Source organism: Thalassophryne amazonica, chromosome 8, assembly GCF_902500255.1.
Source record: "Thalassophryne amazonica chromosome 8, fThaAma1.1, whole genome shotgun sequence".
NCBI classification, from domain to species: domain Eukaryota; kingdom Metazoa; phylum Chordata; class Actinopteri; order Batrachoidiformes; family Batrachoididae; genus Thalassophryne; species Thalassophryne amazonica.
The window spans coordinates 26,097,871-26,124,425 of NC_047110.1; the positions used below are offsets into that span (position 1 = coordinate 26,097,871).

Below are 26,555 nucleotides of genomic sequence, written 5' to 3' on the forward strand. Positions count from 1 at the left end.
TGATCACCTTAGTGTTCTCTCTGCTTCTCCGTTGATCTACTGCTGGTGAACTCATACCTTAGCTGCAGTTATTTCCAGCTGACTGATTCTGCTGTTTTGCTCTCTAAGACAATGACGAGACCTCCTGCAGATGACAGCTACACACCCCAGGGCACTGGACTGACCACGAGATGCCCTGGCTGAAGCTGACACAGTGACCCGTGGACCACCTTGCTGAGGGTGACCTCTCTGAGCCAATGCAGTCTGCTTTGGGAATGCAGCCTTCCATGATGACAGCTTTTACTTTTTTTAAAAGTGAAACTGATGAGGCAATGGATGCATGCTGGTCCTGCACCCCAGGGTACCATGCAAGCTCACCTCAATAATGCATTCTGTTTTTGATGCAATTCTGGGGTTTTTTCCATTTCCTGTTTCTTCAGCTTGATAAAATTTTGCAAAAACCTTGTAACTGTTAGAATGGCCTAAACCTTGTAGCTGGTAAAATGGCCTTAGCAGTGGGTCACTCTCTCTGAATCAGGTCTGCTTGAGGTTTCTTCCTCAATATCATCAGAGAGAGTTTTTCCTTACCACTGTCACCTGCGTGCTTGCTCAGGAGGGTTGGTAAGGTTAGACCTTACTTGTATGAAGCGCCTTGAGGCAGCTTTGAAGTGACTTGGTGCTATATAAGTAAAGTAAATTGAATTGAATAGACCGTTGTTACATTCTCAATGTGCATGCTCAGTAATGTGTAAACCTCACGTGACTAAGCGTGAGCTCCCACTTCCACTGTCAGCATGGGCAGCGTGAATTGTGTTTTCATCAAAAACCCATACAAGAAGAGGCTCTCGCAGCACTGTTTCACTATGATTGTCCATGAACCAAAAAACTGCAAAAATAAGATGAAATGACCTCCTAACAGGCTGCTTTATAAAGTGCAGAACTGGCAATCAAAACAAAAGTGAACTGCGCCCTCGGCCAGATGTTCAGCTGCATTCAGTGCACATTTTACTGTTTCTAAATGACAAGACAGTACACTTTGATGTTATTGATCAATGAATGGAATGTTGTGTTTTCATAGCGTTCTGCAATCTGCCCAACAGCACTTCCTGATGGAAAACGCCGCTGGTTTTTCAGCTTTCCACCCAAACACAGCTATAATTTGTGAAAGCACATTTGAATTAAGACATTAAATATAGTTTCACACAAGCTATTTTACTGTTGTAATACTGAATAATTTTTACGAATAAAGCTGTGGAAAAAAAATGTACACACAGTGTGTACAGGATTACAGCTGACGGCGCCCACGTTATCTATTAAATATTGTCTTATTGTTCTGATGGCCACACCTGCACACATTTAAGGGACTGTGTCCCCCTTTTTTGGGCAAGTTACAGGCATTTGTCACAGTGTTATCCATAAATTCAGCCATGTCCGTGTATTTACAAGGAGGATGCATACCCACATTAAAAGGTGCTGCTCTCCACGGCGTTCTACATGAGTCACTTGCGGAGTACTCAGGGTGCATGCACCAAAAAATGTAACAACGATCTATTGATTTAATGTTCTTTCCGTCTTACCTTCAAAGCAGAAGTAAACAGTGTGTATTCTGACTCCCAATCCCAATTCCTGCTGAATGTTTTTACTGCATGGGTGACTAACAGCACTCCGATCATGAGCCAGGAAAGTTTCCTGAGGTGCCTGCAAGAAAGGTTTTACAGATTTTCTAATGACACAACAATCAAACAAAAACAAATATTTTGTTCTTCTTGACCAAACAACATACATTTGGTCCTCTTTTGATCTTAAGTTTCATCCATTAAGTGAAGTATATGTCTGTTGATGAGTGATTATTATTTGTAAAAAAAAGCAGCAAAGCAAACCTGGAGGCAGTCATGCCCCTGTTGCCAATTAGAAGTTAAATCGTTCTCAGCACAAGCACAGTTGAGAGCAAAATTATTAGCTTCCTATAAAATTTAACATTTTCTCCAAAATTTTCCCAAGTGCTTTTTTAACAGAGCAAGGAATTTTCAACACAGCATTTCTAAGCATTCATGTTTTATTTTGGATGCTTACATTATTTTACTTTGCACACAGAAACAAAATGACTTCACAAAATCAAAAACTACCAGGGTCAAACCTATTAGCCCTCTTAAGAACTGACCATTTTGCTGAGTCATGGTACAAGCCACTGTTGTGCAATGATGTGCTTTGTAGTGATCCAAGCTTGCAAAATCAAGTTAAAGAGTTATTTTCAAAAAATACACAGTATCTTCAGGAAGGATTTGGGCTGTCACTTAAGAAAGCATCATGCCAAAAACAAAAGAAATCTGTTCAGACTTGAGAAAAACAATTGTTGATGCTTACACAGCAGAAGAAAAATACACAAAGCTATAACAGCATTTCCAAGTGTCAAGAACTGGAGTGAGAAGTATTATCAAGAAATTCAAAGAGAGCCACACAGTACAGAACAAGCCTGGCAGAGGTAGGAAGCAAAAGATTTCAAAGACCCTGAAAACTAGTGAGAGATGTTTCTAAAGGTGCCAGAACAACTGCCAAAACACTTGTGAATGAATTAGCCAAGATGGGAATTGTAGTCTCAAAGAAGACCATCACTGTAGCCCTGGACAGGAATGGACTGCGAGGTTGCAGACCAAGAAAACCTCCACTTCTACAGAAGAGACAAAACTGACTGAAGTATACTAAGGATAACCTGGAGAAAGTGTATACACACTGGCAGCATGTTCTTTTGTCAAATGAGATGAAACTAGACCTCTTTGGTCATAGAAACATTGCTTACGTTTGGAGAAAGAAGGAAGAGGCATATAACCCAAAGAACACAGTCCCCCACAGTGAAACATAGCGGTGGGAGTATTATGCTGTGGGGATGATTCAAAGCATCTAACTGGGAATCTCCTCACGGTGGAAGGAATCATGAAGACAGAAGGATGTGTGAAGATTCTGAAAGAGATCCTCAAGCAGTCAGAGGCAGAACTGGATCTGGGTCATCACTTTGTCTTCCAACATGGCAAAGACCCAAAATATATGTCGTTCTTGTTGAAGAAATACCTCCAGAAGACCAAAGTGCACATTACTGACTGGCCTGCACAAAGTCCTGACTTGGATCCTATTAAAAATCTGTGGGCTGAACTGAAGAACAAGGTCCATGCCAGAAGACTATCAAATCTGAAGGAGCTAGAGAGATCTGCCAAAGAAGACTGGACTGGGATTCTTCAGGAGACAAAACCTAGGGGTTTAGAAATACTGTACTGAAACTTTCTTGATCTGTTAAACAAGAGACATCAAGAGATGACATTCCCCCCCGGTCCCCACAAATCAGTAATACAAAGTGTCAGGAGGCCACCCAAGTACACCCTTATGCTAAATATGAATGAACTGATTCTTGAGCTATCGCACTAACAAGGGTGGCAACTGATCAGTGTTGGGAGATCACCCATGTACCCCCTTATGCTAAATTAATGAAATTGGGCAACTGGTTCTTGAGATACAGCGCTAACAAGTGGAAACGGACGACTAGACGGGCTTATTGCTATATCCCGTTGTATTTCATTCCAGGGGATAAAAAGGACTTGGGGAAAATTTTGAAGAAATTGTTAAATGTCATAGGGGGGCAAAAAATTTTGTCCTCATCTGTATCTGGTCACCGAGCAGAGTTCCAAGATCTGAGCATAGTTCATCAGAAGTATAATTTCATTAGATAAGTGCTTCTGTCACGGCTCATGACGCAGTGACTATATGTGGCCATGAAGCACAGCTTTATTTTTACAGGTGCGCATGATGGATAAGCAGTGCATAAGTCAGCTATCATCAACTGGATTTTCCAGACAAGAACCCTTCCTGTGTGCTCTCTCACCATTACTGTATTACAGAACAAAAGCTTGTATTAACTCATTTTTTGTACTTTAATATATATATATATATATATTTGGACAGCTACATAGAATAAAATAATATTTATTACATAATCACCAGCCTCTCTGGCTTACATCTTTTGAAGAAAACTGGAGTTTTCAGTGGAACTCATGTTAATTGATAGTTTAGAAAAATATGTCCACCACAGAAAGCTGTTTATGTTAGTAATCACAATGTCAGCAACTGAGTTTGTTTCGTGCAAAAACATACTTTCATTGCAGAAATGTTTACTTTTATTTCTGAAAATAATGCTGTAGCCAGGACAGTCAAAAAGCAGAATATTTACAAAAAAAATCCTTTACCACATCCACATGGACACACACAAAAAGCAGCTTCTAGCTTTTAACATGAACTCACTCACCCCTTATGTGAAATTGTCTTGAAGCCATGTGCCACAAGCACACAAAAGCCCATACTGGGCACATAAAGCACTCGCTCTGCCACAACAAAACCCACAGGGAAGAAGAGGTTTGATGCCGGAATGAAAGGTAAGACGATCAAAGAAAGAGCCTGCAGGGAAAAGAAAAAAACTTGAGTCAACATTATTAATCTTTTTTAATAAAAATACTTCTAACAAACGAGCTTCATCTTTTGTGATTTATGCATTTTGGGTAAAACCCATTCAGAGTGACAAACTGATATGGATCAAAATTGATTGGTTGTGTATCTGAATAGATCTGGAGGTCTCAAACGGCTCCCTTGACCCACACTAAATACGAACAGTCACCACCCGCTCTTTGTAGTCATAAAAGTTAGGTCATTGGTATTTGAATCATTATTTTACAATAAACAAATAAATAAGCAGATGAAAACATGACTGCCTTATTGGAAAATACCTCAGGTGACTGGAACTGAATAATTTCTGTTTCTTATTGATGTATAAATGTCTGTGTTAAATTCAACACCAATTCGTATTAAATGATATTAAGATAGTGTAAACATTTACTAAGTCATTTTTGAAAGATATACCATAGTACAACCCAAAATCAAACAAAAGTTGTAACCACATAGAAAACTGAATTTACAAACCCCACAGTGATTCTTTGATTTACCAAGGCTTTGAACAGGTTCAAGGAACGAAAATCAGAAACTTATGGCATTTTGGTAGGAATGAAAATGGAACCAGAAACTTTATATTTTTTATGTTCCTGAACAGAACTGTTTATTTAAAATAATGGTAACCAGTTTATATTTTGTTCTTTCTTGAAACGTTTTCCATTTACGATTGGCATCCACCAGCGCTGCACTTTGTCACCAATCCTGTTTGTGGTATTCATGGCCAGGATATCGAGGCATAGTCGGGGAGGTGGGTCTTCAGTTTGATGGCTCAGGGTCTCATCACTGCTTTTTGCAGATGATGTGGTCCTCTTGGCTTCATCTGCCTGTCACCTCCAGCACTCACTGGGTTGGTTTGCAGCCGAGTGTGAAGCAGCTGGGATGAGGATCAGCACCTCTAAATCTGAGGCCATTGTTCTCAGCAGGAAACCGCCTACTCCATGTAGGGAGTTAGGTCTTGCCTCAAGTGAAGGAGTTCAAGTACCTCAGGTTCTTGTTCATGAGTGAGGGGACAATGGAGCATGAAACTGGCTGGAGAAGGTGCAGCAGGGACAGTATTGCATTCGCTCTACTGAACTGTTGTTACGAAAAAGGAGCTGAGCCAAAAGGTGAAGCTCTTGATCTACTGGTTAATCTTCGACCCTACCCTTACCTATGGGGGTTGGGTCATGGCCGAAAGAACTAGATCGCAGGTACAAACAGCCGAAATGGGTTTCCTCAGGAGGGTGGCTGGTGTCCCCCTTAAGCCCCGTTTACACATAGACAGTTTTGTCGGCGGGTAGTACGTAGACCGAAGTTTGCGGTAGTTCCGGCTGTTTTCGCGGTGGGAAGGGGCGTAGCATTTCGCCGGCGTTTTGACCGCCGTACTATCCGCAAATACGCGGATAAAACGCCGCTAAATCCGCCGAATAAAGCAGCGTTTTGATGCCGTAGCATCCGGCACACCTAAGAGATAAGGTGAGAAGCTTGATCATCCGTGGGGAGCCCGGAGTAGAGCCGCTGCTCCTTCACATTGAAAGAAGCCAGCTGAGGTGGTTCTGGTATGTGGTAAGGATGCCGCCCTAGGGAGGTGCTCCAGGTACAGCCATATGGGAGGAGACCCCGGGGAAGAACCAGGACTAGGTGGAGAGATTATATCTCCACACTGGCCTGGGAACGCCTCAGTCAGGACAGAGAAACCTTTAAACTCTATATTTCATGGATGTTTTAGGGTCCCAGATAAAGCACAGTTTAATTGATGGTGAACAATATGGTGGTATTCTTTCTGTATGTATCTATAGCTGTCTACAATAGCAATATTTCCTATTCTGAAGTATCTTTAAATCCCCCTTCCAAATATACTCTGCAAATATATGGACCTGATTGACAACCTGAAATCTGACAGAACATCTGTCCATGATGGGGTGGGGGGGACAAGATATCGTGACCTGAATATCTTCCACCCCGCCCCACCCTGATATCAAGAATTCTGTACTATATGTTGCCAAATTCATCCCACTACAAACTTGGCAGTACTAAATGATGTAACAACCTTCCGATCAGGATAGGGCAACCTTTAAACTTTATATTTCATGGATGTTTTATGGTCCCAGATGAAGCACAGTTTAACTGATGGTGAACGATATTGGTATTCTTTCTGTATGTATCTATAGCAGTCTACAATAGTAATATTTCCTATTCTCAAGTATCTTTAAATCCCCCTTCTAAATACGCTCTGCAAATATAAAGACCTGACTGACAACCTGAAATATGATAGAACATGGATGAACAAGGATGAAAATGTTATTTCCCACTGTTTCAGCTATGTATTAATCTCTAATACTTCAGAATGGAAGATGAAATGTGTGATAATACTGCAGCAGGCTTGGTATGCAGAGGGTGGGGGGTAAGATATCCTAGGGCAACTTCCCCCCTGGGGGGGAAGATATCCAGGGGGGGGGGGGTATACCGTTACTGTTATATACTGTTTAAATAAGTCAGAAGATGAATAGATAAACACTTCCAGTCACTGACTATTTCTTGGACTTCATTTACATCAGTCACTAGGGTGGCAAAAGATGCCTATGGCAATGTGCTGGCAAGCGAGGTGAGTGTGTTGAGAAGGTGGAGGGAATATTTTAAGGAGGTGATGAATGAAGAAAAAGAGAGATAAAAGGTTGGATGACGTGGAGAGAGTAAATCAGGAAGTGCAAGAGATTAGTAAGGATGAAGTGATGGTAGCTATGAAGAGTGGAAAGGCAGTTAGTCCAGATGACATTCTAGTGGAGGCATAGAAATGTCTAGGAATGGTGTAGATTTTTAATGGTTCTTCAATTTATGGGTTCTTTAAGCAACGCTATTGTACTTTATACGCCAGTTACTAGCTTTGTTGGCTAGCAAGGTACAGTTGGCTAATTAACGGCTAAATTAACGATAGCTCATCGAGCTATAGTTAGCTTACTTTCATGATTTATACTTTTATTTTACATTGTGTAGATTTTTAATGGCTCTTCAGTTTATGGGTTCTTTAACAGATATCAACAGATAGTATCTAAGTTTGGGGTTTCCATTAGAAAGCACGTAGAGTATGCATTTTGTCTTCCTATAGTAAGCTAGCAGGGTAAACATTAGATAGATACTTAAAACATATCACATCATAGCTTCTGTTTCTATAATAACATAACCATATTAATAGCTTAGCCTACTAATTATAATTTAGTTCTACAACAAGTCTACAGACTAGGTAGATGTGTACTACTATCTTCTCCTGTAAGAATATTTAGGCTTTAGGAGCTAACTCCTATAATATTATGTAGTAACTATATTTCTTGTATACTGTATGTTGCTTACTACCCCTGATTATGTAAATGTCACTTATATACATGCTGTCCATATTCTTGAGCCGCTTAGGTGGGTAGGGAGCGTTCCCATAGGATACAAAAGCTTTTCAACTTACCATCCCTGGTTCTCAAGACCAGGCACCTAAGTGGCTCTACTCTACTTTCCTTTTTTAGATATACTTTAGTATACACTCGTAGAGTTCTACCTTAGTATTGGAATGTATAGTAGAAGATATACCTTACTGAATTTTCTTTTTTCCCCCCCTGTCTACATATGAAGAGTTCAGATGCAAAACCCAGTAAGTACTTTTTTTTTTCAAATGGAGAAAAATACAAAATGGAGATTTAAAGGAAACCATATGTGGAAATGCACAGACTTTCATCAATAAAATGAAAATAGTTTGTTCAAATTCTTTCATATTTTGCACACTGATGGTCCCCTTGACAATCAAGTACAGGTTGGCCTCAACTAAAAATTTATGGTTTTGGAGATACTGGGTTTTGCATCTGAACTCTTCATATACAGTAATGGTAAATGCCACACTGGCAGAACCATTTATGACCATTAATACACATATATGCAATTTATTCTTGCAAGACAGAAGGTATGTAGTGCATGAGAAAACGTGGTGTGCGTGTGTGACCCCCATCCACCCTTCCTGATCAGTCTACAACATCCTACTCAAAGACCACTACTATCAGGAAGGGCTGATGACCAAAACAACACAAAGACAAACAAGAATGAAAGTGGTGAAGGCAATAACTGTGAAGTGATACACCGAGGAGACGGGGCCCCAACCATACAACATACCAGGACAAACAACCACACATGAACAAACAGTGACAGCAACAGTCTGTTATCCAACTAGTGAGCATCCATACACTAAGCTAGGATGCCAGAGTCTTGATCCCCTTGAGAGCACCCAAAACCAAATTGTGGCAACGACCACAAACACGCAACCATCCACACACAGAGACCCAGATCACAGCTAAATATCCGATCAGTACTGTGGCTGGTGTGTTGGGCCAAGACTAAAGTACAGAACCTTACCATATGACATGGACCACTCCGGCACGTCAGAAGCCATACGGCTGACCGCAAGCAACAACGGAAATGGGTCCAGGACACAGGGCCCCAGGAGAAACCAGGAGAACAAGGGCAGCGGAAGGGCACAGGGGCCAGGAACGGCAGCCCCCACAGCCACCGGGGCAGCACGACGAACCAATGGGAGCGGCCCGTTGGTTCGTCGTCACCCCTGACACCCCCCCCACCCCCCCCAGCGGAGTTACAGGAAGCAGCCCCATACCCAAGGGAAGCACGCAGGGCACCAGCATGGGTCCACCACTAGGGGGAGCCCCAGAACCACACCACCAGGGCCAAGGCCCCCAAAGGCAGGAGCAAGCGACGGCAAGGACGGGGAGCAAAGGAGCCACTACAACCAAATTTAAAGCACGGGCGGGGACCACCGAGCCATACGAGGGCAGGACCCGGCCCCCAGATAAGAGGCGAGGTCCAATCCCCAGGAAGCACATGAGCCCCCAACATCCAAGAACCCCCCAGCGCAGCCAGCAGGACCCCTCCAAACTCCCCCCTAGCCCCCAATCCACCCCACACTCCCCACCCCAAACACCTTACTGAATTTTCATGTGAAAATCCAACCAGAAATCACAATGTAGAGTTGCGTTGTGGGGGGGGGAAACAAAGGTGTCCTTTGACTCTCAAAGCAAAGGTCTGCTGCATGTGCACGTGGCCACGTGCACGCACATGCAGCGAAGTTTAGCTGGCAGTAAAACTGTCCAGTGACAGCTGAGCACATGTGCCACACTCGCACACACGTAGCGGCTTATTATGAAAACACACAAACACACTAAGTGGTCATTTCCTCATGTTTCTGTGTAGGCTCTTGTCCAAGTGGTTTCCATAGTAGAGAAGCTTGAATCTTTGACTGGACTGGGTTGCTTGACGCGAGGACGTTTCGCTTCAAATCGCAGAAGCTTCCTCAGCGTCAAGCAACCCAGTCCAGTCAAAGACTCAAGCTTCTCTGCTATTTCCTCATGTTAGCATTTCTACCACACACACGCACATGAGGTCAGTGAGCCTGGGAAAAAGAGGACGAGTGAAGGAGTGATTAAATGGGAGTGGGTGACCGCACGGATGGACACATATGGCGTGAGTCCAGTCCATACGTTAGTTGTTCTTTGATGTCCAGTACAAGTCCTGTGCAAAGGGAGGAACACGGTGCTCTGGTCTGTGTTTGCCATCCAGATATTTGGAAATTGGGCAGTCTGCAGCGCCTTTTATGGCCATCTGACAGAAGTCTGTGTTGTCTACATATACTTTGGATGCAATCTGACAAGTGTGGACGAGGCAGTCTGTCTGCATTTCGACACTGCTGACCACGCCTCTTTTCCTCCTGACTGCATTGGATTATGGCAATATTTGCTGTGTTGGGCTGGTTCCTACACATTCTCGCTATCTGTGATGGGGGCTTATAGTTCAAAAATAATTCTGATGATGTAGTCCACAATACTTCCAAAAAGACTGTGTACTTCCTCAGTCCAGAGAAAAATCATGTCAGAAATTTGACCAGGTTTTCATCCTAACAGCTCTTCATGCCTCCAGACAGCTTATGGCGTAGTGGATTTGTTGTGTGTGTGTGTGTGTTAGAAGAATTAGCAACATCAATTAGCTTGTTCAAATCGTCGTCTGTCAACAAAACAAACTGCCATGTTTAGCTAAACAGCACCCCCACTAATGTGTGCGTGGGCGGGTTTTGTAGCGTGCAATGTTACAAAACATATGGAACCAAATTTGCAGGGTAAATGGAACGAATAATCCATGTCACGTGACATACAAATCACCAATCAAATGACAAGGATCCATTCAGCCGTTATAGCCCTATGGTCACATTAGCTGCAAATGACAGCAACACACAGTTGGCTTTGGTACTTGATGGGATTTCCCAGGGCATGCCTGCTACATCTCTGTAAGATGTCTTGTAAAGAGGTATTATCTGGGTACAAAACATCATTTTTTTATTTTTTTATTTAGAAGTGTTTGTTTTATTTTTTTATTTATTGGGGTGTATTCCTCCATCTTGGATTATTTTGTTCAAATGAACAGCCAAATGTTACGCTGCCTATTCAATTGGTTTGGCAGTTGCCTTGCCACATTACTTAGTATCTATCTGTAAAAAAAGAAACGTCTGTGTGTGGGTATGTGGCTCCCATATCTCGCTGACTCTTTGTCAGATCGACCTCAGCTTTCAGATATGGTTTAAACAGACATGATGATGTGCATCCTTTATTATGAAAAGTTTTGGGATTAATTTTCAAAACCTTTATTTTGATATACTCCTCACAAAACCTAACCCTGTGGTTAAAAACAAGTGCACCCGTTCTTCTGTGGCATTTAATGGCAGCTGGTATCCTTATTGTTGCATTCTGCCACCTTCTGCATCAGTCCCGTTATAGCAGTACCAGTCCTAAATCCTCTCTGAGTCCAGTGTCTTTCAAGTATTTAAAAAGCCTACCCTTATGGCTAAAATACTACCTACAGAAACTGCTTTCAGGCTTTACAATTGATTTCATTTAGTTTTTACTCTTTAATAGATAAACTGTTCAAAAATGACAAGATATAGTTTGTAAAATAAAATATTTTGAGGGAAAAATTACAGCACTGTGCTAAATACAGTACAAGTATAGTCACTGGTTATGATTTTTATTATTTATATTACAACTGGTAGCATTTCGAAGTGCTGCATTCTGGTGATGGCATTTCACAACAATTTAGAATTCAATCTGGTGGTGGTACAGTATATGGCATTATTATGCAGTATTCATCTGGCGATGGTTTTAGTTTACTTTTTAGCACCCACTTTTCCATAGGAATACAAACTTCCTACAGAAACTGCACTACTTTGCATAAAATAGCCTGCAAGTCTATTTGGGCCCTGCCAAACTAGCAGCAGAGCAACTGCCTCTTGCTGCTGCAAAATTCCCCACTCTGATTGAAAGTGAATGTCAAGTTGTCACTCTGTTGCTTGTAGCTAATGTGACCGTAGCTTTAGAATGATGCTGAAGGCAGAGTTGTGAGGATGTTTCGATCCTTCATGTACGAAAGCTGTGGGTAATTTGCTCAGTTATTTCCTTTAACTCCTTGAAAACTTAAGACAACAGGTTATCTTACCCATGATGGCTGATACTACTTATTACTTCATCCAAAGAGGTTATAATTTTACCTTTTAGGTTTGTCTTTTTTTGGTGTGTTAGACTTGCTCAGAAACTACTGTAAATAAAATTTAATTCAATATATCGACTACTTCTCAAAATTACAAAGACAGTTGTGAAACTGTAACGTTACACCGTAAGTAACATTTCCAAGAGTGATGTGCAGAGTGAAAGAAATTACAGAAGTATAAATCTGATCAGCCACTGCACAAACTTATAAAACGGTGGAAGCTAGGCTGAGAGGTACTTTCATGCCAAAAAAAAAGAACTACTCATACACATTGTTCCTTTGAGAATGTTGATGGATAAGTACACGGACTAAAGTCACAGAAAGCTTATGCCAGAGGACCAAGAGAGCAGTTGTGACACTGAAGTATGTGAGGGTAGTGCAGGATATGCATGAAAAGAAAAGCCTTTATTGTCACTGTACATAGAAGCATACATACAAACAAAATTTGTCCTCTGCATTTAACCTATCGTAATTATAGTTAGATACAATACAGAGGCTAGGAGCATTAGGCAGCTACAGCCTGTTGCTCAGGGACCAATTTAAGATTGCAACAAGCTGCCTTGGTTAAAGGCAGAGAAAGGCCATGAATCCATTTTTTTTTTTTTTTTAATGATGAGAGGAAACCAGAATGCCTGAAGGAAGCCAAACAGATACAGGTATAGCATGCAAACTCCACACCGAAAGGAAACTGGTATGGTGGTATCGAATGTCACAGATTCTTGCTCTGGACAACAATGCTAGTCGCTGATCCACCGTTGTGCCATTGTGACAGTGTGCAGGTGTACATATCTAGTTAGGAATGACAGATGGGTTCATGGTGAAAGGGGGCTGCTTCAAGGATTGGCTTTGATCTTTAGCGGTTATGGGCAGGTTGACAGATGACAGACACGAGTTTCCATGGCGTTCACAGATGACATGATGTGGAGTGTAACTGGGGAGCAAATGGAGGTATGCAATTGAGAGAAGGAAAATCAAAGTCATTTGGTGCAAGATGGAGTACAGTACACATTTCAAAAAGATGGAGGGAGGCAGTTCAACATAATGGAAAGTGTGCTAGAGGGGTAAAGAAAAGTACAGACGGTATGGAGTCAGGAGAGAATAGTGGTGGGACCTATTTACAACCCCAATTCCAATGAAGTTGGGGACGTTGTGTAAAATGTAAATAAAAACAGAATACAATGATTTGCAAATCTTCTTCAATCTATATTCAATTGAATACACCACAAAGACAAGATATGTAATGCTCAAACTGATCAACTTTGTTTTTGTGCAAATATTTGCTCATTTTGAAATGGATGCCTGCAACACGTTTCAAAAAAGCTGGGACAGTGGTATGTTTACCACTGTGTTACATCACCTTTCCTTCTAACAACACTCAATAAGTGTTTGGGAACTGAGGACACTAATTGTTGAAGCTTTGTAGGTGGAATTCTTTCCCATTCTTGATTGATATATGACTTCAATTGTTCAACAGTCCAGGGTCTCCGTTGCTGTATTTTGCGCTTCATAATGTGCCACACATTTTCAGTGGGCGACACGTCTGGACTGCAGGCAGGCCAGTCTAGTACCCGCACTCTTTTACTATGAAGCAACGCTGTTGTAACACGTGCAGAATGTGGCTTGGCATTGTTTTGCTGAAATAAGCAGGGACGTCCTTGGAGAAGACATTGCTTGGTTGGCAGCATGTGTTGTTCCAAAACCTGGATGTACCTTTCAGCATTGATGGTGCCATCACAGATGTATAAGTTAACACACACCCATACCATCACAGATGCTGGCTTTTGAACTTTTTGCTGGTAACAATCTGGATGGTCATTTTCCTCTTTTGTCTGGAGGACACGATGTCCATGATTTCCAACAACAATTTGAAATGTGGACTCATCAGACCACAGCACACTTTTCCACTTTGCGCCTGTCCATGTCAAATGAGCTTGGACCCAGAGAAGGCAGCAGCATTTCTGGATGTTATTGATGTATGGCTTTCACTTTGCATGGTAGAGTTTTAACTTGCAATTGTAGATGTAGCGATGAACTGTGTTAACTGACAATGGTTTTCTGAAGTGTTCCTGAGCCCACGCAGTAAGATCCTTTACACAATGATGTCGGTTTTTAATGCAGTGCCGCCTGAGGGATGGAAGGTCACGGGCATTCAATGTTGGTTTTCGGCCTTGCCGCTTACGTCTAGAAAGTTCTCCAGATTCTCTGAATCTTCTGATTATATTATGGACTGTAGATGATGGAATCCCTAAATGCCTTGCAACTGAATGTTGAGAAACATTGTTCTTAATCTGTTGGACTATTTTTTCACACAGTTGTTCACAAAGTGGTGATCCTCGCCCCATCTTTGCTTGTGAATGGCTGAGACTTTTGGGGATGCTCATTTTATACCCAATCATCACACTTACAATTAGTGTCCTCAGTTCCCAAATGCTTATTGAGTGTCGTTAGAAGGAAAGGTGATGTAACACAGTGGTAAACATACCACTGTCCCAGCTTTTTTGAAATGTGTTGCAGGCATCCATTTCAAAATGAGCAAATATTTGCACAAAAACAATAAAGTTTATCAGTTTGAACATTAAATATCTTTGTGGTGTATTCAACTGAATATAGGTTGAAGAGGATTTGCAAATCATTGCATTCTGTTTTTATTTCACACAATGTCCCAACTTCATTGGAATTGGGGTTGTATGATAGAAGAATACCTGCAAGACTGAAAATCAAAATTCATGATGGTAGTAAGACAACTGTTATATGATTTGGAGGCGATGACACTGATAAAATGGCAGGTGGTGGAGACAGATGTGGCAAAGTTGAAGATGTTTTGGACATGTGCAGAGGAGGGGTGCAGGGTACGCACTGGGAAAAAATGCTGATCATGAAGCCTCCACGAAAGAGGAGAAGAAGGCCAAAGTGGAGCTTTGTGAATGTTGTGAGAGAAGACAAGTCTGTGGTTGGTGTGATAAAGAAAGATATGGGGGCAGAGAACCTACGGTAGGAAATCCGAACAGGAGCAGTCGAAAGAAAGACTGTCTCAAAGTTTACAGCCGATTTATTCCGTAATGTTACTTAATTCAGTGCTGTTCCTTGCAATACCATGAAACCAAGAATAAACAAAAACAAATGAACAAAGCAACACAGCTACATAAAAGCAAGGCTTCTTGGTTCTGTGAAGTCACCACCACAGGCATGTAATTAGCTGTTGAACTGGGACACACATATCAACAATGGAAAGTTACAACCCCACAAATTCAAATATGGTTGACAGAATCATAAATCTCCTGACTGGGATTAGATTTTAGATTTTTGCGTGGTGTGATGTATTATGTGTGGTGTCACTGACATAAGCAATTGATAATAAAAGGTTGTAGAAAAGGAATAAAAAAAAATGTTTTAACAAGTACTTGGTGAAACACTACTTAAGAAGAAAAATGCAAAATGTGCCCATGGTTTTGCAGTGGTAAGGAACTATGACATCATTATTTAGATTTTGGAATGGTCACACTGTAAGCTGTATGTGACAAAACTATTGTTACACCTTGAAAAGGTGGTGGGCAAAGCAAACTGGGCTGGGTATGAGCCTTAATAGGACTGGGGAAAAATGCAAATACAAAAAAAAAAAAAATCACATAAATCAGTTGTTCTGCTGACACTGACAAGTTGAACTGCATCATCTCTGCTGAGCTTGTCAGGCATTTTATATTTTAAGCAATCACAGTAGAATAGATCAGAAATACAAAAGACAAATGTCATGGCAAGTCTGCAGAAAAACAGAAAGAACTTTAACACAGGTCAATTTCAAAACATTTCAACTTATCAAAAAATTTGGAATCCTCAATAAATGAACAGCTGAAAGAATTTTTGTATTCCAACATTATATGCAAATTCCAGTCAGGTTTTAGGAAAGGTCATATTACCATAACAGCAACACTAAAGGTGATCAATGATATCTTGAAAGCTCTTGACAGTAAGCAACATTGTGCAGCGCTTTCACTGATTTGTCAAAAGCTTTTGATTCTGTAAATCATATTTTACTCAAAGACAGACTGATCAATATTGGACTATCGAAAAAGGCAGTTGGATGGATCTGTAATTTTCTCACTGACAGGTCCCAATGTGTTAAATCAGACAATAGTTGTTCTAATATTCTTTCATTAATTCAAGGAGTGCCCCAAGGCTCTGTTTTGGGGCCACTCCTATTTACTATCTATGTGAACAATGTTGGCCAGGATCTTGTGGACACCAATTACCATTTTTAACGCTGATGATATGGTTATTTACAGTTTTACAAAAACTCTTAGTGTTTGTGTCTTTACATCACAAAATGCTTTTAACATAGTTCAAAACATGTTTCTACAACTGGATCTTTCTTTAAATGCAAATAAGAGTAAGTTTATGTTATTTTCAAAAACAAAGAGCAATCTGCAGATAAGTCCTCCAGTTGCCACTCTTCAAGGGGCAGAAGTCGAAAGAGTTAAATCTTTTAAATATTTAGTTATTTTAATTGATGACAATCTTAGCTTTAAAGGACGTGTTGAACATTTGGTTAGGAAACTGAGGCTGAAAATATTTTTTTTAATTCAAAAATATGCTGTTTTTCCTTCGCTGCAAAAAAAGAAACTTGTAGCTGCAACATTTTTACCCATTCTGGATTATGGTGACCTCATTTATATGAATGCCTCAATTCAAGTATTGAAATTACTGGATTCTGTTTATCATGTTTTACTGTGGTTTATTACAAACTGTAAGCCTCGCACACACCACTGTGAACTTTACGCATGTGTGGGCTGGCCAGCACTGGAGAATCATAGAGTCAGTCACTGGTATGTATTCATTTATAAGGGTATTCTATGCATGCTCCCTTCATATCTGTGTGAATATATTCAACCAAAAGCGGGTGGACTGTATTCTTTGTGCTCACAAGATACACTGCTATTTTCTGTACCAAGTGTCCATACAGAAGCTGGTTAGGTGGCATTTCAGTATTCTGCATCCACAACATGGAACAATTTACAAAAAGACTGGAAATTAAAGGAATTGGTTTCAATAGGCCAGTTTAAACTTTTGGTCAAAGGTTTAGAAGTGAAAGCCATAGTTTGTAAATGTTTTTAAATAGTCTTATGAAATTGTTATAAAATTGTTTGTAGTGTTCTGCATTGTTGTGATCTGTGCCGCTATCTTGGCCAGGACTCCCTTGAAAGAGAGATTGGTAATCTCAATGGGACGTTCCTGGTTAAATAAAGGTTCAAAAACCAAACAACAACAACAACAAAAAAAAAACATAGTGGTTCTTGTATTTGTGCAAGTGGCAGAAAGATAGCAAAGTGCAATCAAGACACCTTGGGTACGTCTACCCCAACTTAATTCCATTAAGGGGAGATTTCCCCAGATGGGAGTTGGTTCACATAATTAATCAGAGACTTCCAATGGTGACAGAATCTATCAGAGGAGTCTCTGAGTACGTACATATTTTTTTTTTCTCAGTTTCAAGAGAAACAAGTCATCATGCAACTATGTCTTAATTCAAGATAGTAAGGACAACTTCAGCAAATACAAAATTTTCCAGAGAGCAAGCAAAGAGGTAAAAGCAATGACGTTTAGTCGAGTCACCGTCACTTTAATTTGATCTGGGGGCAGCCAAAAATAACTCCATGGGGAGGAACAACGCATTTTCAAACCCAAAATCTTTGACACTGTACTGAAAAATATTGCCAGATGTTGGACAATTTTAGGCAGGACCAAAACAAATGGGTCAAGTCACAGGGGGGCCTAGAATATCTAGTACATTCCTCATCAAGTTTGCCTGGGTAAAGCTTGGCAAGTCTGGCATTAATACAGTGCATTCTATGAAATGCTTTTCATTGTGAGGTAAGTCTGGTACAGCTGAAGGAGGAATTGAGGACTGGTTGGGATCAGACATGGGGTCAAATACTTTGCATAGTATTTAAATACAAATACTTTAGATTTTCGAATTCCAAATACAAATACTTTGTACTTTTTCAAATACTATTTTGAGTATTTCAAATACAAATACAAATACTTTCTATGAACTATAAACAACAAATCAACACAAAAACTGATAAACAACAATTTATTGCGAAAATAGCATGGCCAAATACTATTGATAAGTAAAGGATTGAATGTTTTATCACAAATTCACTATTATAATATCACAGGCAATAATCAAACTATATTCAACATGGTGTCACAGAGATTCCCAAGTTTGAAAAGTATTTGAAAAAATATTTGTAAAAGTATTTGGAAATACTTGGGATCGGCGATGTATTTGAAATACAAATACTTTGAATTCAAAATCAGAAAATACAAATACTCCGAAAAATGTATTTAAGTATTTTCAAATACAAATACTTTTGTATTTGGCCCCATGTCTGGTTGGGATGATGAAGAGAAAATGTTACAAAAGAAAGAAATATGTCCCTTAGATAAAGGCTAATCCTTACAGAAAGGGGTGAGATTTTAGGAAATTTAGAAAAGTGGGTCCTCACACAGTGGCATAGCCGAAAATACTGAAGGAAATGTGAGCTACTCAATTTAAAGTGTAAGCCCAACTGTCAAGAAATTGGCAAATAACTCATCCACATACATATCTGTGAAATAGTGAAGACCGTTTTTCTCAAAGAACTTAAATCAAGGTTAAATATTACCCAGCAAGAATAAATAATTACAACAAATAGGAGGAGTGAGCCAGCTGAGGTGGTGCATAATTTGTGACAAGATTTTCAAAGCGCCATTGAAAAATGTAATGGGCAAAAATATCAGACGCTATCGCGCAGTGGTTTAAACGAGACTGCACTGCCCTATTGTTCTTTGTTATATGTGTGACAAACAGGTCTCTCTTGAGAATGTGACTTTGTGTCTCAATGAGACTAAACCATGTAAATAAAGGCAACTAAATAAAAATATAACGCAAGTCTAAAATACCCTCAGCCGTATGAGCCTTGTGTCCATTATAATTTGCAGTTGTTTAATTAATCATTAAGATCCTGTGGTCGTCGGTATGACTTGAGACTTGACTTGCTGATTCATGACTTGAGAGTGACTTGATTGTGACATTGTCCCACCTCTGGTTCCCTGTGAATTTGAAGACTGTTGAAGTAATAGAACTGGACTTATGCTGAACATGAACGGATGGACGTGGACTGGAACACTCTCAGTTCCAGTCCACGGCAGAGTCCATCTGTCCGGACTCTACATCAGACACCAGGTCTTCGCAATACCCAATGGCCATATGTTGGCCTCGGGTAATAAATACAAAAGGAATAAAGTACCTAAACCAGGAGATGAAATTAGCACCAAAATCAAACTACTTCAAAGAACAGCAGAAGCTTTCACAGTAAAAATCACCAGTGTTAAATGAACACAGACAGTGTACATATGGTCTTACTCTGACAAAGAGTGGGACCATATGTACACTGTCTGTGTTCATTTAACACTGGTGTTTTTTCTGTGTTACTTCTATTGAAGTACATTGGCACTGTAACATTACAGTCTAGCAAAGCAACAGTATGACCTTTAAACTCTGGCAGCGCTCTATAAATTGTGAATATACAAAAGATATGAAATGCACTAAAATATCTGCAATAACTGTCAAACTCCTCTCACCATGATAACGGTCTTGGCAGAGCTGTGTCGGTAGCGCAGGCTGTGGTATGCTAGTTGGCCCAGCAGTGTGTAAAATAAGATGGTAGCCACGTTACGGTGGTCTAGGACTGACTCTACTAGAGGGATGGTGCCCATTGTCCAGTCACAGCAGAGATCAGAGGGGTTCAGCAGAAGCCATGCATTCACAGGAAGCAGGTAGTTGAAGGTCAGCTGTCGAGTAGGAGTAGGGCTAACTGCTGCAGGGTTGTCAAATCTACAAGAGGGAAGAAGAGCTGAATGAGTTGTTTGGAATGCAGAATAGAATAAACAGAGAAGAGTCAAATGTGGAACTAAATTTTGTGGTGAAAGTTAAAGCAATTAGACATTTTACACCATTTAGCAAAGATAAATGTGAAACGGCCCTCGGTCATACTGCCATTTACGGTGCAATAAATCTCTGTGCAAAAAGGGGCTGGATTATAAGTCCCCATTATTTATGGGTGTGTTGTGGCTATGGTGTAGGCACAACATAAATTCAATCCATCAAAGTAGCAATTGTCATAATGTTACATTGTTATTAGGAGGATGGACTGATGAATATTTTTTATGGTGATGGAAGGATTTCATCAACACAACAAACATCCACATTGGATGAAGATTGCTCGCTGACTAGAGTGTAAAACTTTTTGAGAGAAATCTCATACAAGGTCTGTTAGAAAAGTATCAGACCTTTTTATTTTTCGCAAAAACCTGATGGATTTGAATCACGTGTGCTTGCATGAGCAAACCTTGAACCTTTGTGCGCATGCGTGAACTTTTTCACGCCTGTCAATTGCATAAATTTCTGGTAAGCAGCCTTTGTGTGAGGACATGTGTTGTGCGCTCAGCGGATTTTCATTTCAAGGAAAAAGACGGAACGACTGGAGCAGCGCTGCATCAAATTTTGCCAGAAACTGGGCGACAGCCAGGTGGAAACCATTCGGATGATTCAGACGGCCTTCTGTGACTTTTCAGTTGTGTGACTATCTGAGAAATTGTGGAAGAGGTGGGCATGTCACAGCATGTCCTGTGAGACTTCAACACGGAGGCGCTTTTGTGAATTTCACCACCACTCTTTTCATGGCCAAATCTTCTGTCACAGTGGAATGTACCGAAAAGGTGTTGATGTCCACCTCTTCCGCAATTTCTCGGATAGTCACAGGATGGTCCCGCATCACCACAGCGTTCACTTTGGAATGATCTGGTCATTTCATCACGTTGATGGCCGACCAGAGCATGGCTCGCTCTCCACCGTTGTGCGGACGTCTTTAAACCGGTTGTACCGCTCCTTAATCTGTGTGATGCCCATAGCATCGTCACCGAAAGTTCAAGGTTGGCTCATGCAAGCACACGTGATTGAAATCCATCAGGGTTTTGCAAAAAATAAAAAGGTCTGACACTTTTCTAACAGACCTCGTACACAAATTTCTGAATGAATGGAAGCACAAAGAACTGCAGCCTACAGTACTTTCTAAGGTAAGTTACAAACTGCAGCGATCGAGAATGGAAGCACAAGGACTCTTGAGAGCAGTGGTGTAGCGGATCATAGTGGATTCAAATGGGCCATGGTTTGGCATGCATGAGAACTGCGGACTAATTGCAAAGCTTACGTAAGTATGATATTGTCTAATGGTGCCTTGCTCTTGAAGTGATAACTTTGTTAATTTTGATGTAGTTGCGGAAAAATCAGTCTGTGTGGAAGAAATGTAGCTGTGCACTCAGGTAACATGTAACAGTTTTGTGCTCCACTACAGACAACAGACTTGCCATACTCCAACCACAGAAAGAATCTCTCAAATATTAACCCTCTGGGGTCCGAAGGAATTTTTTTTGGACAGTTCACTCGCCTGGCGTAAATGTTTTATTATTGCTGTTAACAGCTCTCCCTGCCTCCCACAATTAAGTTTTATGTCTCTTTTTTTCAGGACAACCTGCGCTTTCATAATATATATGCTTTTGTTGTGTTTTATAATTGTAATAAAGGTTTACAATCAAAAATAAGGAAGGAAAAAGTAAAGAGAAAAATAATTTTCTACACACATTTATTCAAAACACACAGCAAACTATAATAAACAACTGTTTTGACACTTTATATAGGTAATCTGAGGTATTGTGTGAACGACTGTACAACAAAAAGGTTCAAACAATAAACACAAATGCACATTTTGACATTTTGAACAATATATACAAAATGGTCTATGTGCTTTTTTGTCTTCATGGTAAAAGCAAAAGAGATATCCAGTAACATTCACATGAAAACTAGTGGAGCAATCCTGATAGTTATACACTCTTTGTTTGAGCATGTGAGATTGTTATCAGAGGCTCTCCATCTGCTTTCAGTGATCGCTGTGCGTAATGGCGCAGGGCGCATTTGGAGCCCAATAGTATGTACACATTGGAGTACCCAGGGGGGCTATTCAAACGGACCAACTAGTAACTTATCACTTATGAAAATGATCTTTGGCTTTTCACGTGAGGTCAATCTGCCCTACGATTGGATTTTGGAAAACTATGACAGTGAACCAATTCCGATTGGACACTCACATTGCACACATCATCACATAGCTTCTATGAGGAGTACAAAGATGGCCGATGGCTGGCTGTAAAGTCCACGGAGTTAACTTTTCAGCAAAAAAATAAGTATCTTTCTATCTCACATCATTAAAAAATTATAATTTAGTAAAGCTTGGTCTTAGCCGTCGTATATGACGCCGTCGGCCCCAGAGGGTTAAAGGAGTTGAGGACAAAGTGTTTGTCATCTCTGCTGTGTACAACCTGAGCTCACTGAATCGAGCAATGTGCTCAAAGCACAAGTGAGGTGGCTAAAAGTCCACAGTTCCAGAAAATAAGTATTCAGTGACTTAAAAACCATATTCAATCTGAACTGTGGCTTTTGTGATCCATGACTCCTACTTGGAAGAACTGTAAATAATACTAAATAGTTGTGATTTATTGTTACTTGTGAATGTTATGTACTGGTTCTAGTGGTCATCTTGTTAAAAGAGTGGTGTAGATAAGTAACTGCAGTGTTAAAATGCAGAGACGTGCAGATTTTTAGTGCTACTTACTGCGGCGGATTTGACATGTCAAAGTATTTAAAATTCTTGTCCACGATTAAAAGGCGACCTCATAATTTTCAGAAGTGTTTCAACTTGCCTGTTCTACCTTGGTGTTAAATGTAAAACTAGCCTCTGACCGAGCTCTCTCTCCCTCTCTCTCTCATCTTCAACTGCTTAGTCCAATTGAGGGTTGCGTGGGGCTGGAGCGTGTCCCAGCAGTCATAGAGCGTGAGGCGTGGTACACCCTGGACAGGACGCCAGTCTACCGCAGGGCCACATATAGACAAACAAACACATTCACACCCATGCACACACCTACGGACAACTTATAGTTTCCAATCTGAAGTTGTTGCAGAGCATCCCCCATTTCAAACACTGTCACAACAAAGATGGTGATACTCTAAAAATGCAGTATTGTTGTGACCTGTTTGCTGATTACTGCAGTTCTTGCAGACAATGTGGAGACAAATGATTGTTATCTGCAATCACATCATTAGTTCAAATCTGGCTGGATTCCTGGAATGACAACATCAAAACATTGCACTGCATTGCATGCAACATTTCTGAAATAAAAAAAAAACAAGGGTATTATTTTTCCATTTACATTCAGAAATTTAACTAAAATATATCATTTGAATATCTTAAAATGAATCAGATCAATAATAAAAATAAGGAATGCTAAATTCCCTCAGCTTTATGAGCATTGTTTCCTTTATAATTTGCAGTTGTTTAATTAATTCTTAAGATCATATTGTCTTACATACAATATGTACATGTTCAATAAACAATATTTACGTTTTAACAGCATCTACAGGAGTGTTTGCGTGTGTGTTTACATGAGCTTTTGACAAGAGTGGAAGTTGTGCAAATCAAAGAATATTTGTAGTTCACCCTCATTGTGCATTTGCAGGTATTAATAAGACCAAATCACCATACAATTAATAAGCATCAAATCACAACAAAGTTGCCTCAAGGCACTTCACACAAGTAAGGTCTAACCTTACCAACTCCAGAGATGTTATTAGGTTCCAAAAACAGCATTTTCAGTTTTAGAAGTGTTTATTTCTCACTAGCTTATATGACAAAGAGGTTATATTTACACACAAACAAAACAGAGTTTCCAGCTAGCTAGCAGCCTGTGACGTCACCATGCTACAATCCGCTAAATAATTTAGTGTTTTCAGTTTTTTATTTCTCGCTAGTTTTACATAATATATGAGAACCATGTATATAAACACACAAAACAAAGCAGTTTTGAAGACACCAGTGACTGACGTCACGGTGCAGCTCTACTCTGATTGGCTGTCACCCGCGTCACTCAAACACAAAACGGATCAGATTAAAACAGAATGTGACTTTTTAACCTCTTAAAATACATCAAGGTTAACCATCTTTGAACTTGTCCAAGGTCTATGTCCCAAGAATTTTTTCTGTGAATTTCGAGAGTCTAATAGGACTGGACTGATGCTGAGTACAGACAGACAGACAGACGGACGATAAGCCTTTGTTATACCCACTGGCCTTATCTGATGGCCTCCAGGAAAAATGAATAATAAAAACAAAATTGAACACCCCCCTCCTTTTTTTTTGCTCCTTACCTGGTGAAGACAGGAAGCTGCGACTGGATGACTTGGACCCTGATGATGACAAGCAGCAGGGTGCTGATGATAAGGACAATAAGCTTCAGCAGTGTTTGCAGGACAGCATAGGGGAAGCCATCTTTACCCTGCAATACCTGCCAAAGGGTTTCCAGCAGCATGGGCACAGTAAACTGAACATAGTAACAACACAAAAACAGGATCAAAAATGACTCACTGAAACACATTTCTATATACTTTCAGATTCAAAATGTTAACACTGCAACCAGTAAGCAATTTTACATTTTTTTTTTAATTAATGGTGAATATCAAATGATTTGCTTTTCACCACTGTTGATATACTTTGATGGTGCTTGCTGGCTATTAATGTATTCCTCAAAATGTGTATTTGTAGGTTGTTCTGTTTATTTGGAAAGATACACACCACCTGTGGAATTGATTACTAATTAGGTATACAATAATACAATCCACAGCTTGTGATGACTCCTGTGAATTGAAGGAACATCCCCACATGACTGTAAATACCAGGGGCTTCTTGTATAAAGACTTGCATGGATTTCCTACTGAACTGAACACTAAAACCCAGAAACTGTCATATACACAAAAATATCCAGATGTACCAAAGTGTGCATACGCATGGATCCAAGCGCATTCCATCTGTACATCCCAATCAAGGTTGAATTGAGTGCCAATGCAGATGTACCAAACTCCTCCCTTTCCACACCCCTATTTAAATATGCATATACATGTGAATAGGCCCTGGGAGCTGGGATTCCCCTCTCTGTCAGGTCAGCCAACGTGAACACAGAAACAAAATTATACCAAGTGTGAGCTACAGATTATGGAAATGGAGACACACAGGGATAGTTTATTTGGTACCCTGTAAAAGGTAAAAAACATGAAACAGAAAAAAAAGTTAGTGGGAGTGTGTGTGTGAGGCCATAAACACTGTAGGTTCAGAGCAGCGCGCGCAGACACACACACAAAAAAGAGGTATGCCACGGCCGACAGTGTGTGACATCCACAATTTTACCTACGTGTTTGACAAATGCTCAACACAGTGAGACAATCGGGGGCCTGTTAAGAAACACTGCAGCTCTAGTTTCATCATCAAGATACAAAAGACCAATTAATAATAGCAAAAAACATATTTGAATGTGCGCATATTTTAATGTGCCCACGCTAGTTTTCATTCAGAACAATTGCACGAATAAACTATTTATTCAGCAAGCAGCCACCCATCACGCACCGTGCCAGCTTCTAGCCTGTTCCCAACCCAACCCAATGCATTTGCACATCATATAAGATCTGAACTGTGATGGAATGAAAATATCTCTTATTAACAAAAACAAATTCATCATGTGATGACGCCTTTATAGCAATATATGTTCAATCAATAGCTCCGATTACATTAGGGAAACAGACTCTTGCTGCAAATTGTGCTTTAATGTTGGAATATGATGTACCTGGATGACAATCAGATGACTACATTTCACACAGATGTCATGGCTCAGCTCTAGGTTGACTGGCACATGCCTCACCGATTGGCCAGCTCCCGCTAGAATGCCCCTGTTGACAGGAAGCCCACCGTCATCACCTGTGGAGGCACAGACAACCACTGGCTCCTTGCAGTATTGCTCTCTAGGGCCGGCCACAGTCCTGCGCACAACTCCAGTAACACTGGTCTTGGTAGTCGCAATCGGCTTATGAGCCAATTATCGTCATTTGCAAGTAAATCCTCACGTTCCCTAAAGTCTTCCGATTGCATCAATTGCAAGGTCTTCTAACAACTCTAACACAGCCATTGTTAGCAGGGTTCTCAGCAGGATTTTTTTTTTTTCAGCGTAATGGAATGGAAAATTACATTAAAAATCGGGGGTTCAGGGCTTGCTTTGGCTCCGACCCCACTGAAGCGTTTGCTTTATGAGCTTATAAAGGGCCTTCTTTGGTGTTTTTTTTACTTCAAACTGTAATCAGAAATTAATCTTGAAGTAAAAAAAAAAAAACATTTGTAAGTGCTTTCTCTTGTAAACTGCTGTGTAGAAATTTGCATTTCTGATGCTCCTGTGCAGTGGCACACATTTCTACACTCTTCCATGTTTTGGCCTGATGCCTCATTTCTTTTGGTTTTAAACTAAGAATGTAACAAAGATTAAAAAAAACTAAAAAAAAAAAAAACTATGGCTTTACTTAACAAAATTGGGCCCTCAAAATGCAAGCAATAGTGTTTCAGAGG

General features: G+C 40.3%; 1 protein-coding gene across 3 annotated transcripts in view; it reads right to left on the reverse strand.

Annotated features, from left to right (window-relative positions):
- Positions 1-26,555, reverse strand: part of tmtc3 (transmembrane O-mannosyltransferase targeting cadherins 3) — a 93,860-nt gene that overhangs the window by 50,831 nt on the left and 16,474 nt on the right. For all 3 annotated transcript variants that reach the window (XM_034175895.1, XM_034175897.1, XM_034175898.1), the window contains 4 exons: positions 24,320-24,492; positions 19,645-19,897; positions 4,271-4,419; positions 1,557-1,677 (listed from right to left, as the gene is read on the reverse strand). In XM_034175895.1, the coding sequence (XP_034031786.1) occupies positions 1,557-1,677; positions 4,271-4,419; positions 19,645-19,897; positions 24,320-24,492 (696 nt within the window). The remainder of the gene's footprint in view (positions 1-1,556; positions 1,678-4,270; positions 4,420-19,644; positions 19,898-24,319; positions 24,493-26,555) is intronic.